Source organism: Micropterus salmoides, unplaced genomic scaffold, assembly GCF_014851395.1.
Source record: "Micropterus salmoides isolate LMB-PRFRI ecotype aquatic unplaced genomic scaffold, ASM1485139v1 Ms_hic_scaffold_7, whole genome shotgun sequence".
Classification (NCBI taxonomy): Eukaryota; Metazoa; Chordata; class Actinopteri; order Centrarchiformes; family Centrarchidae; genus Micropterus; species Micropterus salmoides.
Window position 1 is genome coordinate 1,836,983 of NW_024044459.1, and position 18,854 is coordinate 1,855,836.

Here is an 18,854-nt window from a genome sequence, read left to right on the forward strand (position 1 = left end):
TGTTTGATCCTTGCATTGGTTTGATTCGTGAACCAATCTTCAAGGCTTGATTCTACTGGGCTGCTACGCAGCTGCCGAAGCTGATCACAGCCATTCTAGACAATGCATGGGATTCCATCAGATGCGGCGAAGCGTGGCAGAAGCGGATCTCCACTATGCTCCATGGAGAATATGCAGCGAGTTGATTTTTGACTGCACAGAGTAGTAGTAGTAGTACTTAACCAGGGTAGAAGACAAAAATCAGGCAGGCAAATGCACTGCTTCTGAAATGCTCCCTGTGGTATATGAAGCCATCCAGTCAGAATTGACACAGCTGTGCCCTGTGGATTAGCCATGAATCCGCCTCTAAAGCGACTCTAGTCTGCCTCAGTAGACCATTGATCCCACGAGAAGAGTGGACTTTGGGATATTGTCTAATTGTTGATGTAATTATCATGAAGACCAGAGTAAATTGGAATCAACTTCTATTGGACTGATATACTGTAGTTTTCCTGATCCAGTTCATGGGTGGAGCACTGTATGAGAAATGCTGAACCATATTTATATAAACTAATTTTAAGGCCTAATCGCTCCACAGCTGAGTTCTTAAACATTTCTAACCCAAAATGAATACTTTCACTGTCACCCTGTAGAAACCATGTTCATTAAAATACTTTGTGTTCCATACCGACAGAACACAAGACTGTAAAAAGAGAAGAGGGTCTATGTTTACATCAATAATGTTTGGTGCTCAAACGTAGTCAAAGTTGATGGACAACATTACCCAGATGTCAAGTTTAACAACACTATCTGCTAGAAAGTTCACCAGTGTTTTTGTTGCTGCTGTTTGCCATTCCACCAGGCGCTAATTAATAACATTTCCCTTCTTCTCCTGCCCAATTACTCCCACCTAATTAAAAGGGTGAAACGTGTGGACAGATGAATTTACAGCAGCTCTACAGGACTTTTTTTGAGTGCACAGACTGGCACATGTTTAGAGCTGCTGCCATCCAGGAGAACCACATCAATCTGACATGGTCCTGACACGGTCATCTCACATCTCCATACTGGAAAAAATAAAATAAAATAAATACTGTAGAAAATACTGTATTTTTAAGGAAACTTCAGATGGCAAAATGTCTTACCTTTTACAGAGGAGCAATAGCAAGTATCCTGACTGTAAACATTAGAAACTGGCATGGCATGTGAACAGCCCAGGACCTGAGGGCTCTACAGCGGGTGATTCACTAGCAAGGACCACACCACAACAATATGTAATTTAGAGGTTCATGCAAATGTGGAATGTATAGATTATAGAGGACGGATTAATGCATATAGAGGGAAGGGTGACGGTAGGAGATTGTTGTCTGATGGTCCAGGAGGCTGTACAGACAAACACATTCTCACTCCCGACTCGTCACATATTGACGCTTGGTCAAGGTCCTTTGGCATCGCTTTTAACGCCCTGGGTACTCCTTAAATGTAATTTATAAACGTTTATGGCTCTGAGATAGCAATGCTTAGCAACAACAAATATGCAAAATTCAGTAATATAACAACAATAATTATAAAACATCCGGTTAGACTTTCAAAATAACGCTAGCGTTTCGAAACATTGGCATTTGAAACGGCACATTATTAAAGCTGTGAAACGTGTCAATTTAGCTAGGTTAAGGCACAAAAAGTACTTACTACTTCAATTCAATTCAATTCAATTTTATTTATATAGCGCCAAATCACAACAACAGTTATCTCACAGCGCTTTTCATAAAAGAGCAGGTCTAGACCGTACTCTGTGATGATATTTACAGAAGCCCAACAGTTCCCACCAAGAGCAAGCACTAGGCGACAGAGGCAAGGAAAAACTTCCTTTTAAGAGGCAGAAACCTCGAGCAGAACCATGGCTCAGGGTGGGCGGCCATCTGCCTCGACCGGTTGGGGTGAGAGAGAGAGAGAGAGAAAGAGAGAGAGAAGAGAGTGAAAGAGAGAGAGAGAGAGAAAGAGAGAGAGAGAGAGAGAGAGAGGATGTAAGGAGAGAGAGAGGGGAGGGAGGCAGCCTACACAATATACACACAGAGGTACAGACAGCGAAGGTAATGTTGCTATAAACTAAATGAAAAATGGTACAGATATTTATAATAGTGTTAATGGTAACCATCGTAATGTTAATGATTATAATAACAATAAGACCAGCGACAACAGTCGCTGCAGTAGAGGGTGTCGAGCAGGAACACGGGGGCAGCAGGCGACCCGCAGCCACAGATCCAGACTCCACAGCTCCAGAGCCAGAAAACCTGCAGGAAGTGATAGGAGGAGAGAGGAGAGGGACGAGAAAGCACAAGACTACCAGAAAGGGGAGAAGTTGTGTTAGTAACATGCAATAATGGGATAAGGTTGCATACAGAGGGAGAGAAAGTAGAGGAGAGAGGAGCTCAGTGCATCATGGGAAATCCCCCGGCAGTCTAGGCCTATAGCAGCATAACTAAGGGATGGTTCAGGACTACCTGAGCCAGCCCTAACTATAAGCTTTATCAAAGAGGAAAGTCTTAAGCCTACTCTTAAATGTGGAGATGGTGTCTGCCTCCTGAACCCAAACTGGAACCTGGTTCCACAGGAGAGGAGCTTGATAGCTGAACGCTCTGGCTCCTAGTCTACTTTTGGAGACTCTAGGAACCACAAGTAACCCTGCATTCTGGGAGCGCAGTGCTCTGGTGGGGTAGTAAGGTACTATGAGCTCTTTAAGATAAGATGGTGCCTGACCATTAAGAGCTTTGTAGGTAAGAAGAATGATGGTTAAGGGTAGGAAAAGATCATGGTTTGGGTTCAAATAACTACGTACATCAGTTAACACGTAAGTTAACTAACTATCACTTGAAACTTACGCAATTGACAGAACTTAAATTAAAAATATTTATGGTGACTTTTTGTTTCACACAGGACACAAACACCGGTCTACTGGGTCAAAGACGGGGTTCTGGCCCTTTATCCACCCCAACCACCTCCTTATGCAGTCCTTTGTCGTCAAAAACTGACGCTACAGGGCTTGCCCCTGTGTTGAACTATGACACTATAGGGATCCCCATGCGTCTATATGTAGGATGAGAGTGGGAGTGAGAACGGGTTGGTTCTTGTAGAGTTTTCGGATTTCAGTGGTGATGCACAGAGAACGACCTATGGCTCAACGTCAGCAAACCTAAGGAGCTGATCGTTTAGGAAGAAGGACATAAAGTTACACACTCCTGTCTACATCAGCGGTGCTGAGGTGGAGCAGGTGAACAGTTTCAGGTTCCTGGGAATCAGCATCACAGAGAACCTGACACAGTCATCTCACATCTCATATGCTGGTGAAGAAAGCGCAGAAACGACTGTATTTCTTTCAAATTCCCACGCCAAGTTCTTGGCAGCTTTTACAGGGGAGCAATAGAAAGCATCCTGACTGGAAACATCACTAACACGGGATGTGCACGGATGAGCAGCTTTTTCCCCCAAGCTATCAGACTCTAAAACTCTAAATTTATCTCATTTTTGACGGCCTAAAAGTTATAGAAAACTTTGAACACACGTCAAGGGGTCAACAACCAACAGGATTGGATTTAATTGGTACATTTGCCGATTTACACACTTTAATGAACCCCTCCTCGAGAATTAGTCTGTGTGACAAATTTTTGCTGTACAGTCTTATCCCATCAATGATACACGTGCTACAAATGGTGAGTTTTGGTCGACCGGGGGTGCCTCTGGTATGGAGTGGAATATCAATTATTCACTACAAAACAGGAAGTTGTTAAGTGTACATGTTCACATCTGTACCAAACTTTATGTGATTGGTCCCGCCCCCAACACATCTACATGCCAAAATTCAGTTATAGTCGTAGCGCCACCTACTGGCAACAGGCAGTAAGCCCGGTGTGACACTCATTATGCGATTAACAATTAGTTTCACACATGATGTACTGGGACATAATGTATCATTACTGGGTGCTCCTTTGCACCACATAGAAGACACAGGAAGTGACATTTAAGTATTTCGTGCAGTGTCCAAATTCAGAGCAACACTATCTGATGCGTTTCACATGCGAGGGCCCGTCCAACACTGATTGCTGATTTAATATTTAACTGAATTAGTCTGTTGCATTTGATTCTTTAACCTGTAGGTGGCGCTAAAGGATTTGAAATTGCTGATGGAGCAGTACTTTGCAGCAGCATTGGTAGCAGTCACAGCTAACAGCTGACAGCTCTCTGTTTTTTACTTTAGTGAATTCTAGTTGTGCTTCACATCTTCTGGTATTATTCCTAGTAAGAAACAAGATGGTTCTAATGGTAGTTCTATATGTTAACATTTTTAATTTCATTTAGTATGTTTTGCCAATATTCTGCTAATTTTGGGCAGTCGCAAAATATGTGTGTGATCACATCCCTGCCATCGCTGATTCAATATGTTTCCAGATTTTGATGCAATGAAAACAAATGGTGTGAAATGTTTTTTCCCTGATTCAAATGCCCTCCAAGTAGGGCTATAGTGTTGTTTTATGTCCCTCTCTACATAATAGTCTCCACTTTTTGTCTGAAACGATGGAATTCATCTCTAGTTTTTCTTTGATGTCCAGACTGTTATCCATCAGTTCTTCTTGTAGGATTATGTTATTATGCTATTTGTGGTATAATATTTTTAACAGCACCTTTAATTATTAAAATTAGGAAGTATTCTATTGGATGGAGAGGTACAGTTTGCCCCATTCTTTGTTTCTGGTTTTATATGTATTTTTCATATCTCTTAATAGAAATTACACACTAATTTAAACATGCAGTAGTGAACCTCTGTGATAATGCATCTTTGGGGGAAAAAGTATTGAAATTGTAAGAAAACTTAATTTGGCTAATTGGAAATCAGTCCAGCTTGGATTCAACAAGTGGTCATCATGACTCACCACACTTTCCTTCACAAGTGACAACACCGGCCTTCTTCTTGTAGGCAAGAACCAAAGATTTATTACCACCGGTTAACCACACAAACTGCAATAGAATAGTGTAACAATACAAATATAGGCATAATCCATAATATAGTAGGCTATATTTATCAAAGTATTATGATCTAGATTGATGTATTAGCCTACTGTAGATTGGCTACAACCACACAAACTGCAATATACTGTAGGCCTACAGTGCAACAGTAAGAGGCATAATCGATAATATAGTATTTCTATTATGATCTAGAAAGATGTACACACTTTCATTCACAGGTGGTAACACTGGCCTTCTTCTAGGCAAGGACTAAAGATAGATAGATGTAGGCTATTACTGTAGATGTAACCACACAAACTGCAATATACAGTGCCTTGCGAAAGTATTCGGCCCCCTTGAACTTTTCAACCTTTTGCCACATTTCAGGATTCAAACATAAAGATATAAAACTGTAATTTTTTGTGAAGAATCAACAACAAGTGGGACACAATTATGAAGTGGAACAAAATTTATTGGATATTTCAAACCTTTTTAACAAATAAAAAACTGAAAAATTGGGAGTGCAAAATTATTTAGCCCCCTTAAGTTAATACTTTGTAGCGCCACCTTTTGCTGCGACAATTAAATTATCTAAGGTCACTATACTTTGGAACCATAGACTGTATAAAAACTTGAAACTGACCCTTTTTAATGTGTACAGTCACAATTTGTGTGACAAGGAATAAAAAGGGTCCTTCCAGCCTGGCAGCGACCAGTCGTCCGTGTGTCAGCGACCACAATCTTTAGAGCCCCTAGTAGTATCAACCAGTGGTCTATGTGGCAGCGACCAATGGTCGGTGTGGCAGCCAATATTATATAGCTGCAGTACCGAAGGCTGTACCGCAGTTCTACGACTGTAGTTCTTTTGCAACAGCGCCATCTAGTGGAGTGGTGGTGGTAATGCACAGCTACACATAGGAGATTAACCCTGTCTGCTAGCACGTTGGCTGTGAGGACAATGTGCGCAGCTGTAGGGTTAACCGGTTGACATGCATATAATCAATAACTTAGGTTTAGGCACACACTTGGTGATAGTTGTGGTAAGGGTAATTTGCTTCGGGGGGCTGTCAAGAGTAACATGGCACCTAGCCATGCACAGCCACATGGGTCCTAGACGTGCAGTTCCGGTCCTCTTGGATTGCGGTCCTGAAACTGCAGCCTCAGGTAAAGCCTGAGTTCTTTGTTTCTGTTTCTGTGCACACACACAGGAAGTGTGTCAAAAGGACCATTACATATCGAAACATCAAACAAGCGTGTATACCTAAACTATCCGGTACCCTTGCAAGCCATCTTAACAGTTATACCCCAAACTGCACAGTTGATGACTTGGTTAATCACTACAACCTGGCTCTGTCAAGTAGTCTGGACTCTCATTCTCTTGTCCTGCTGCCTGGTTCACTGCTGAACTCATGAAGGCCACAGGGCGGAGGCTGGAGAGGTACTATAAAAAATCTAACTATTACTCTACACTCATTGGCAACCAACACATCAACCTAAACAGCTTTTTTCCACTATCAACCGCCTCTGCCCACCATCCACCAGCAACTGCAGCTTTCCAGCTCCTCCCACCCAACAACACTACCGCTGCTGGATGCAAACTCTTCACATGTCTTCACACCGAAGGACTGCCTCTCCTCTTTCTCCCCGCTCAAAACAGCTCAAGTTCTTGAGCTAGTGTCAAAAGCAAAGGCCTTGACCAGCACACAGGATCGAATGCCGACTTCCAACGCTGGGTCCCACATTGGTCAACATCATCAACACCTTGCTGTCTTCTGGGGTGGTCCCCACCAGCTTTAAAACTGCTAGCTTATTTAGAAAGATTATTTTTTTCTTATTTATTTTATACATCTACCACAGCTGCCTGAACCTTTCTTTTTTACCACCACCACCACCATACACATACACACACACATTGTTCTTACCGTCCTCTCCTCCATGCTGTGCCCTTTCCTCTGAATGGCCTCCTGGCTGTCAGGCGGTGGGGAGACGCTTTGGCCCTGAGGGTCCACCCAGCTGTACATGTGGTTGGTGATGTAGCCTCCAGGGATCCGACCCATAGAACACACTGACATGGCCAGCATCTTGCATCCCTTCAGCACCTGCATCAGGAGAGGAGGGTGAGGATGTGGAAGTGCTACAAATGGCAGACCTCATGAACCCACACAGCACTGTGGCCTGAGCATTATCATCACATAACCCCCAAACCCCAACAGAACCAATAAAAATATTATTTTATGGCTATTTTGAGAAATGTAGCTTTGTACACAAGGATGCATGCACAACACTGTTTACAGAGCTGTATGCACTGGCACTGCTTCAGGATGTTACTTTGCGTAACTCACCAGCACTAACACAAAGCGATTTCTTCATACACACCGGTGAACAAGGGTTGCAATTGGCTGTTTCCTGCGGGGTTACAGGACTGCTACTGGAGCATGGCCGTCACTAACAGCATAAATAGAATGCACGCATTCTGCTTGCTGGCTAAATGATAACATTCTATATTCTATTTGTTACAGAATTGGAACATGCTAGACTCTAGGCACTGTGAAGATAGAGAAATGGCAGAGAAACAGCCAAAGAGGAAAAGGTCTGAAGAGTATGAACAGAGAAGAAAGTTATATGACCAGGCAAGGGCGAGGGTGTTTCAACGCTGGAGAAATTTCCAAGATTTTAAATTTGGCAGGGCTTCTGAGGGAGCACTGAAGGAAGGGTTGTGTTTCAAGTTCAAATATCAGCAATGTCTGTCCTCCCAGCCAGTCTGCACCTTTGTCTGGAGCCAGCTCCCACAACCTCTCCCTCCAAGCCCCGACCCCCCTCTGCTCATTCATTCCCTATTAGTTTGTTGTCCAATAAACCTCTTAAATTCACCATCGGCTCCAGTCTGCTCTTGGGTACTGTTTCAAAGCCTGACAGTTCCTGAGCCACCATTTTGAACCAGTGGTCCGCAAACCATCCACGTGGTCGTGTCCACTCCCGTCTCTCACCTTCGTTGATCCCAATACATTAGTATAAAGAAAGTTTAGGTTCTTTTTCTCTTCCATTTTTTAAATCTGTCTATACAACAGAGACACATCATACACTTTTCTCAAACACCGGCAGCTGCTGTGCCATTCATCATAAACTTTGGCTTTGAAACTTCATACAACAAGGCCCAAACAAAGAAGCGCTGAACGCAAAATGGTTAGTAAACATGTTTAGCTCCGCATTGGCTGTCTACCGTTTGCAACAACCTACGGGAGGTTTACTCCGACTGTTGTTTGTTATGAAAAGATGAATGAGCATTTGTTTGCTTGTCAAAGTTGTCGTAGTCGATAAATGTAACCATTTACATCCCGTTGCCTGCCATCACTTTAATTATTAAATTTGGCTGCAAACAGGTTTATTGTTGATCATGTAACGTTAAAGTTTTATTTAGTTAACGTTACACTGGTTTGAGAGTCTGGGGATGTGTTGACTTACAGTAGTTTATAAGCTGTCATTAATTGCATTTCACATTACATGGTTGTGAAAAACAGGTGACAGAGAATCCCTTATAGCTATGCAGTGTTAGAAGCAGCCTGATTTGAATGTGGCAGGTGATAAAACATTCATTATAACCACGAAAGACTTAAGACTTGGACTCTAGCTCAAAGACTTGTGAGCATCTCTGCTGGATGGTCTCTGTAGACATTAGGGCCACCCTGTTTTTAGATTTTCTTTCTTATTCTGTGCAACTGTCTGCCATTGAGGTTTAATTTTCCCAGAAAGAAGAAGAAAATAATTTTGGATAACTTACAGAGGTAGAGCAGGTCGCCTACTAATCAGATGATCGGTGGTCCAATCCCCCTGCTTCTCCAGTCTGTTGAGCATACAAGATTCTGAACTCCAAATTGCTCCTGCAGGCTGTGCCATCAGTGTGTGAGCGTGTGTGAATGACAAATGATAGTTTTTTTCTAATGAGCAGTTGGCACCTTGCATGGCATCCACTGTCATCAGTGTGGGAAAAGGGTGAATGTGACTTGTAAATCACTTGGAAGGAGCTACATTTACATAGGCCCCATCCACACTACTGCGTTTTTGAATTAAAACGGAGACCTTTTGCTACGTCTGCACCTCCCGTCCAGACTAAAACGGCAAAAACATTGACCTAAAACGGAGAAGTTTGGAAACACTGCCGACCCCGTTTTGCGTTTCGAAACTCCGGAGGGGTTTTAGTGAAGACAGGCAAAAATGGACAACTTTAGAAACGATGACGCGGACGCTCACGCTCGGCTCTCTGATTGGGTCTTATAAGTCATGCAAAGCAGACACACGGTGCTACTGTCAGAGTTTTTGAGTTGGTATTTTTATTAAAATATTCTGTACCGTGCAAATAATACTTCAGTCGATCTGCCTACACCTGTACTGTGCATGTCGCCGTTTACTTTGCAACTCTGTCTGTTTTCCGCCGCCACTGTCCCGTGTTACATTGAGTCACAGTCCCAGCTCGTTATTGGTCCATGCAAAAAGAAATCTGGTCTGATTCTTCGTCTGTATTTCTTTATTCTTTCGCCAGATCTCCTGTAACTACTGAATAGACCATCTGCTTCATGTTTACACCGGCACGCGCATGCCCAGTGTACCCGAACGGGCACCGGATGCCCGTTTTCAGTCGTTTTAATGTAGACGGGGATCACCTCTGATACACAGCTAAAACGCTGGTGTGGACAGAGATTGTATTCGTTTTAATTGTCCGTTTGTAAACTAAAACTGAGTAGTGTGGATGGGGCCATAGTCCTAGGGGACATTCCTCATGACACCTCCCTCACTTCCACAGCAGAGTTCTAATCGTGAGTCAAAAGGCTTTTAAAGAAAACATAAAAGAGGGGTGCAGCTAGCTCAGGTGGTGGAGCATGTGCCCCATGTACAAGGCTGAGTCCTTACTGCAGATTCCTGGGTTCAAATCCGGCCCACGGAGGAACCCGCTGAACGATACACAAAGTTTTCATTTTTTAAATATTATCTGGCAGCAATATTTAAAAGTCATACCAACATGCTGTTACTTCAGCGAGACTGCAGTAGGATGCCAAAGAACTAGCAGACTTGGGACCAGCTGACTACCTACTGTACCTCTTAACAGATCATGAATTCATAAAATAATAATAAATAAATGAAAGGAGCACAATAAATGTATCCACAAGTAAAACAGTAAAACTAATGATTTTTCATGCATTATGATGCATTAAAACTACTCTGACAAGTACAATGTACGTAACTTGAATACATGTAACGGAGTAAATGTAACTTGTTACTACACACCTCTGCGTACACGTGCAAACTAAACAGCAGCTTGTCCAGATGTGACAAATGTGAGATGTGGTTGTAAGCTAGTAAAAGGATTGAGACAGACAGAAGAAACTTAATGCTGTCAGGAATTACATTTGCTATCAACATAAAGAGTAAATGGTTAAAAGGAACTTGTATGCAAAAATGTTCACTGTCAATTTATATAATTTGTTTCCCTACAAAATGTTGTTCATGGCAACTAAACTGCGGTCATGTTAAGGTAACTTAAAGTAAATACTTGATGTTAGGGAAAGATGGCGGTCTTAAAAAGTCTGTCTGACTTCAAGCGCAAGGCAAGATGCATTGACTTTTTAAATATTCCAAATAGTATGTTTCATGATCTTTCCATAACCTTAAAGTTGCACTAATCAGTATTTTTATTTGTGTGTAATGTGAAATGTGTTGCTTGTAGTGAGAAACCCACCAAGAATTATTACCTGACTCTGAGGTTTTTGTTATCTCTTATGCAGTGTTTAGCATCTTGCAGCCTGCAACTTTACTGCATTCCAGCAGTTGCTAGCTCAGTGAAAAAGCTCTGATCATCCCACTGTACACAACATGGACCTCAGTCCTTCCACCCACTTTTACCTCCTCTCTGTGACTTCTATGCAGTATAATAAAGTTACACTTCTCTGTAAAAGATGTTGGCAGCAAACTTCATCTCAACAGCATTACCTTTCCTCCTAAAGTTATTTAGCAAAGCAAATTAGATGTTTGTAAATCTATTTTATAGAAGCCAGAGTCATGTTACATTCACTTTGCTGATTATTTTTTTGCTAACTTTCTTCTTTCTCTGTCATTATCATTACTTCTCATTCAGTCCTCATGTCAGCTTGCCCTTCACATAAAGAGGTCTCAGGTTTAACCCCAATCTTGACCCTGCCCTGCTGAAGTGTCCTTGAGTAAAACAGTCACTGTCAGTCTGCTGGATGTCCGGCAGAAACAGTGGTGACTGTTTGTGTAGCTATGTATTTGTTTGCTAACACACAAAAACTTTGTAAGGTGATAATATGTCAAATGTGGTGTTTACAGCTCTTTCTGCTGACCCCAAATAACTATGTACTGCTGCTTTAAATAAGACAGTCTAAATCTTAGCTAAACTATACTAGTTAGCTACTCTGCTCATGTATTAAGATTATGAATATTGTCATGAATGGCTATACTGTAATTTTAAATTACTGCTTTAAGTTTAAGTTCAGTTCTTGTTACCTAGTTGGAAATGCAAATAAATAAATAAATAATATTATAAATATTATAATATATAAGTAAATAGCAAATAATTGACTCACTATGTTCAAAACATTTAATCAAAATATTAAAGTTGCAAGCAGAGTTGTTTGTATTTGGTTTGACAACTCCTCTTTAAATAACAGTTAGACTAAAAAAGATAGACCTGCAGGCTCGCTGCAAATGACACTCGACTCTAATATAAAATAATAAAACAAAGACGGTTAGCTCCATGGTATAATACTGAAACTTGCAAATTAAAGCAAATATTGTGGAAAATTGAGAGGAATTGGCGTTCCACCAAACTGGAAAATTCTCATTTAATTTGGCAAGATAGTCTTAAAACTTACCTTAGAACCTTAGAAACAGCCGTAAAACCAGATATATGTTTAGACCAACTAACTTCAGTAATTTTTTCATCTAAACCATCAGCCTGCCTCTTAGACCCCATCCCGACTAGGCTGCTTAAAGACGTTTTACCCTTAGTCAGCACTTCTATGCTAGATATGATCAATCTATCTCTATCAACAGGCTATGTACCACAGTACTTTAAAGTAGCTGTAATTAAACCTCTTCTGAAAAAGCCCAAACTTGATCCGGATGTTTTAGCCAACTATAGACCTATATCTAACCTTCCATTTCTCTCTAAGGTTCTGGAGAAAGCAGTTGCTAAACAGCTGTGTGACTTTCTACAGAGCAATAGTTTATTTGAGGATTTTCAGTCAGGATTTAGAGCTCATCATAGCACAGAGACAGCACTGGTGAAAATTACTAACGACCTCCTTATTGCATCAGACTAAGGACTTGTCTCTGTACTGGTTTTACTAGCTCTTAGTGCTGCATTTGATACCATTGACCATCAGATCCTATTACAGAGACTGGAACATTTCATTGGCATTAAAGGAACCGCTCTAAGCTGGTTTAAGTCCTATTTATCAGATCGATTTCAGTTTGTACATGTTAATGATGAGTCCTCCATGCATGCCAAAGTTACTCATGGAGCTCCACAAGGATCTGTCCTCGGACCAATCCTCTTCACTTCTCACTAAATTTTTTTTTCAGGAACATGAAAAAACTGTTTTTCTCATAAACAAATGTTACAAAATAAATATAAACCCCGGTTATTACTCACATTTAGCGCCATAAGTGAAACACTATCTTTACACGGTCATCAGTGAACTTTAATATTTGAAATGGACATGCATGGATTGTTGTGAGCGAAGGTGGACATGCGTGTTTTTTAAATAACGGGCTCCAATGACTTGCGGGTGGTTCCGAGCGCCGAGTCTCTGTTTACATCCCCTTCAATTGATAAACTATTGACAGTAAGCCTACCCTACTGATTTCCTTTTGATCAATGACCACAACAAAGTGTCTGAAAAGGACCTTAAGAGGTGGATGCACAATTGGGCAAAGCAGATGATGTAGGCTACCTGCAGAGATTTGCATCCACTTCTTTCTCAGCATATATGAGCGTTACCAGCCGTGAGGTGCATGCAATTCTCGGAAGGCATGCATAATTGGGCACAACATCAACACTGACGTGTGTGCGTTTGTCACTTCAGGTAAATCATTTAGCTTGTTGTAATCCTTAGCTGAAAACTCTGAACGTTTTTAATCCAACGCTATCATAATTTCTGTTTCCCCAAAATAATACACTGGACAAATTGCCACAAAAACTTACCTTTCAGCCTAACCACATCCGGAGGCTATTAAGATTCTTTGTTTAAATTAACAGCTGCAGTGCCTCTAAAAGGGACACATGTAACTCTATTTTATAAACGTTACCTGTAGTCGCTGGTTAAAGGCAAAACTTCAGATGCTACCTGAGCTAAATAATAAGATGCCGATTTTAAAAATCATGCCAATCATCATCAATATGCTATCTTAACATCGTGAACAACAATAGTGGGCAATGACCAAATAAAATCAAGTTGGTTTAATCAACAAAGGTTGAAATTCACTGTATTTATGTAAATAAAAACACATTCAAAATGTTAAGCCACAAAATACATCACACACATTACTATTATAATTATGAACAGTCAGGAAAGATGATCAAGCTATTTGTTAGAGACAATTGATCAGACTCTGTAATACTACTTCTTAATAACTTATTTAATACTTGGAACAATAACAAATTATATTAATATCATTAAAACCTGTAAAGCCATCACAAAGTCAGGTAAAATTTAATTACACTCAATTTAATAAACAACTGTAACCAAGTCAGCCTATGTACATCTGTGTGTGCATGCGCCTGTGTGATATTCCAGCCGGTGATGGGCATCACTCATGGTCCAGTCCATCATAGAAGGAGTGGAAGTCCTTGGGCAAAACCTGTTTTTGTGTTTGAACTTCAGCTCTTTAATTTTCTGGCTGGAGTTGTACTGAGGGGACACTGTGGTGACACTTCCTGAGAGATGGGGACGGATGGGCTTCCCAGTCATCTGAGTGGAGAATCTTGTACTCCATAGTGCCATCCACGTTGTATCTAGTGGATAGAGGGAAGATATTAGAAGGGAAAAGAGGGACAGTGAGAAGATATGAAGTCAAATTTAATAGATTAAATTATAGACAGTGTGTCTATCAATGTCTTCCACAGTGGGGGAAGTAGTATTAAGAACTTTAACTTAAGGAAAAGTAGCAAAACCACACTGTAGAAATATTAGAAGTATAAATTCTACATTAAAATGTTACTAAAGTAAATACACACAATTATTACCATCAAAATATAATTTAAAAATATACTTTGTTGCAGCTGGTAAAGGTGGAGCTGATTCCAACTACTTTATATTCCGCTAAGCAGCTAAATCCATCAAAATACTTCATAATATAGTTTGATTTGATTTTATAAATCTTTATAATCTGAATCTGTAAAGTAATGAGTAACTAAAGATGCCAAATAAATGTAGTGGAGTAATAAGTACAATATATTTTTTTAAATGTAGTGCAGTAAAAGTATAAGTACTCAATACAGAAATTCAGTAAATGTGCTTCACCACTGATGTCTTTTGACATAGAAGGTGACATCTGAATGAATGTGTCTGATAAAATACCTGATTCCTCAAAGATCATGCACGGTTGGATCTCTAGCTTTTTTCCCTGGTCGGATGGACTTGCAGATGGTCACCTGGCTGAAGTCTGTGGAGAAACTGTGGTCCACGTACCTCACATGGTATGGCCTGGGATTGGAGCGAGCTCCCCGGATCACTGCAGCATACTCAGCCAGAACAGAGATCTCTCTATCTCTCAGTTGTCTCTCTATCACACTGTGCACAGAATCACACTCCATTTGTGTGTGACCTCGAGATACTTCTGCGTCACTATCTTCTGTTTTTCGGTCTCGAACTTGAGGAGGGCGTTGCTCAGGAGCAGGTTTCGGTTCTGGTAGCCCTATCTATCACTCCACAGGATGTATTCTTCATACGAGGGGCTTGCTTCGAGAAAGTGCACGATACATGAAGCAAACTCGTTGGTGGAGAGACCAGCTTCACCTTCATGCCACAGGTAATTTGTTGCATCATGTGATGCCATGTCAAAGATGGTGAAGTTATGAACACTGAGCTTAGTCTTGTAATAGAGGGCGGAGGCTTGCAGCTTGGGGCAGAGCAGGAGCCCCTTTAGATCCATGCATGCCACCAAGGTCTTCTCACCTGTCTCATCTTTGTCCTTCTGCTTCATGGCTCATGCTGTGTCTTTTTTAAGGCAGTGCTCCTCCCATGTGGCAGCTTCAATGTTTCTAGCCTTGAATGAACAGCAGGTATCACACTGGTCTTTCTTTGGGTGAAAGAGAGAAAGATTTAAGTCATTGAAAACATTAGTAAAACTTGCCTTGACAGAGACTGGATTCCATGTTCAGCACAAGAGCACTTATACTCTGTGTGGAGATGACTGAGAAATTTGAACACCGGCTCCAGCAAGAGGGTCCAACTGCAGACATCCACTGTCAGGCCACCTCCACTGTCAGGCCAGTCAGGAAAGGAAATACACGCAAAAACTACGAAATAAAAGTGTGCGATTTGACAGGAAACGCATTCAAAAATTATAAAGTTTTATCACATAGACATAGGGGGAGGGTTTTTATCATATGTATTTAGTCAACATTGTAACGGGAAACTAGCAGGCTAATTCCTTAAATATAGCATATTGATTTGAGCCTATTCTACTTAGCACTTAACGTGCCAATGTAGCAACAAAGCCGACTATATATCGCTTCAATCATTCAACTATTAACAGTATCTTTTTTTACAGGCACTATTTATTTATTCTGTCAAAATATGACATTAATTCCGTCCATACAGCCACATCCATTCACAGAAAAACATCGTCGTTGATTAAGAGTCATCCAGTCATCTTAAAGGACACACACACACACACTTCTCATTCATAATTTACCTTTGAAGAGTAATATACTATGGCATTTTACTGCAATCAGCTGAATTTAATAGGAAAAAACGGACAACTGTGGAAACTGGACTACAATTTGAGCTTCGTGGGAGTCTGTAGTATAACGTTTTTTACCGGTGGGGATTAATAAATAAACAATAGAAGCCTGGACAGAGACTTCATTGCTCATTACGTGGTCAACACTTTCTCTCACACACAGCAGCCCACTACTTGCCCCAGATGTGTGTGATACTGCAACAAAGTTTAAGTTTTAAAAGCCTGAAATAAACCAACAAAGACTACTGCTCAAGGAGAGACCGCAAACCCGCCCTTTATGGTATCATATTAATTATTAATCATGTTGTAATGACATTCATGCGGTGTGCACGATAGTTCGTTTGGAAAATGTGTTTATTTTAGTGTGTTTATCTTATTAACATAATGTACATTTGTGATTAAAAATAATGGTTGTTGGTATATGAATTACTGACCCCCACAGATGCAGGATTAAGAGCTCAGACCCTCCTTATGCAAACCTATGCTATTGTAAAATGCTTTACAAAAAAACGAACACACAGTAGCTTCATACAGTCTATGAGTAACGTTAGCTTACGTTATCCAAAGGAAAAAAAATCTAATCCTGCTACTTCAGGAGCTAACGCTAGCCACCGTTGCCGTTAGCTATGTAGAACGACAAATAAACTAATTTACACACGTTTAACATTCTGTAATTTGTGTGATTTAGATGTACAGTATTGACAGCGGTAGCTATTTACAGCGAATATACATCAAGAGCAATGCATTCAGACTTTACTCAGTGTTTTGGATAATGCTCACCTACCGCTGTCGTGATGTGTAGAGTAGCGAAACAACCGAGAATGCATCACGTTACGTCCTATGGGGATGGAAAAAAAACTGACCGGCCTGACAGTGGAGGTCTGCAGTTGGACCCCTCTCGGCTCCAGGTACATCTTTGATGAAGAGGACCTACAGTGGTGTGATGGAACCTTGTGAAGATCTACAAGGAAGGTCTTAAGGACGTCCTGCTCTTCTGACCTCACTCTCGCTCTCTCAGTCTTTTCAGGACTCTCTCCTCTTCTTCTTACCCATTTAAAAAAAAAACACAGCTTTATGCCTAGTATAGACAGGTACATGCGTTGGCACACTCTGATTTTTCTCGCATCCACTACAAGATGACAGGAAATGGATGCCGACCTCCTGGATTCATCTGCTCCTGTGCGCCGCCGCTTTACACTGCTTATCTCCACCAAAGATTTAACAAAAATTTTCCTCTCTTTCCAGTCTAATTTCCCCCAGAAATACCTGAAGATCTCCTCCCTCTTTGAGTCCTCTACTTCTCTGCAGTGCAGTTTAGTGGACTTTTGGCAGGCCGCAGACTGGCATGGTATCCCTATTTTTCTTCCCTCCTTCAAACCAGGCTCTTGATTCTTCTTGACTGGATTGGCCCCTCGTTCTCCTTCTTTTCTGGACATTCACGTTCCAGGTCTCTGGATCTCCTTTCTTCCTTGACCTTCCTGGACGAGCCCCACCAGCTGAAGAATCCTCCTCAACTCCTTCTCCTTGTGATTAAAAGAAAGAGAAAACAAAAATTCTGTAAATGTTGTCCTCACAGTGTGTCGTAGTGGTGTGTGTATTTCTGCATGAGAAAGACAGTGTGTGCAGCTGACCACAAACAGTAACAAGCCAACTAGGAAAACATCCAACAGTTTAACAAACACTACTGCATTAAATACATCATGCACTTACGTGTGCATCAGAGTGTGTCTGTTTATTGGTGCTGTTTTATTACTTCTTACTCTATTGTGATCTCTAAATTGCTTTGTGCTATATTTTTTTTATGAAAGATTGTATACAAAGAGTTTGCTTTTATTATTATTATACATCCAAAAAGTGTGCAAATCCAGTTAAGTTCAGGTGCAAGACGAATATATCAGTACAGGACACAAAGCAAAAAGGTCTGCACACCGTCCCACCGACTTCAAATAAATTTGTTTTGGAGGCAGTGCTTGGTTCTATAAGATCAGATGAAAATGTTGCCCTCAAGAACAGTTTTTATTTGGAGTCTAATGGTGTGCAGACCATTCTGTCCTAGGTCATAATACCCACCTTCATTTTCAAATCCATCTGGCACAATAGCAGCAGGAGACTCAACCTGGTCACGCTCAGGGGAATCTGGAAAAGATAAAGAAGAACATAAAAAGTACACTTAATGCAGTACTGACATACGTCAGTGTTGCTGACCTAATCCTAATTTACTTCACTGGCACTGTACTTAAGTATCTCTTTTGTGTTCTCTTCAATTCTGAGTTTTCAAAGACGCCCACATTAATTTGGATGGACTGATACTGCATTTAGATATGTGAAGCTCTGTGATCTGCATTTGTTGTAGGAAATGTTTTACACACAAAAAAATAATTTTAAATAACTTTAATAATACCTACCTTCACTTTCACATTCATCCGGTACAAAAGCAGGAGACTCAACCTGGTCACACTCAAGGGAATCTTGAAAAGATAAAGAAGAACACATAAAGTATACTGAATACAATATTGACATAATTCAATGTTGCTGACTTTGCATTCTTTGCTCTGGCTGTCTTGCTCTGGCTGTCTTAATCCTAGTTTTCCACAAATCTTCTTCCTCACTGCTGACCCTGGCTGCTGCCTCTACTGCCCTATCGTATTTAACACTGACCAATGCGCAAAGCTCCTCTAAAGGAAAACGAAGAGGAAGAGGAAGAGGAAGAGTGCACACAACAGACAACATCATTAAAGGTACTCTGCGTGAGAAATCAGATGTTGATGAATATATCTCAGTCACTAATCAAATGTACAAGTAAACAATGCTGCCATGATAAAAAGAAAGCTTTGGATTGGCATCACTTGATTCGAGAATGACAACGTTGTAACGATGTAAGGTTATAAGTCTGC

At 40.9% G+C, this 18,854-nt stretch overlaps 1 protein-coding gene across 1 annotated transcript in view; it reads right to left on the bottom strand.

Annotated features, from left to right (window-relative positions):
- Positions 1 to 18,854, bottom strand: part of LOC119892387 (whirlin-like) — a 185,607-nt gene that overhangs the window by 124,796 nt on the left and 41,957 nt on the right. Inside the window, exon 2 of the mRNA XM_038704592.1 lies at positions 6,903 to 7,079. Coding sequence (XP_038560520.1) covers positions 6,903 to 7,079 — 177 coding nt within the window. The remainder of the gene's footprint in view (positions 1 to 6,902; positions 7,080 to 18,854) is intronic.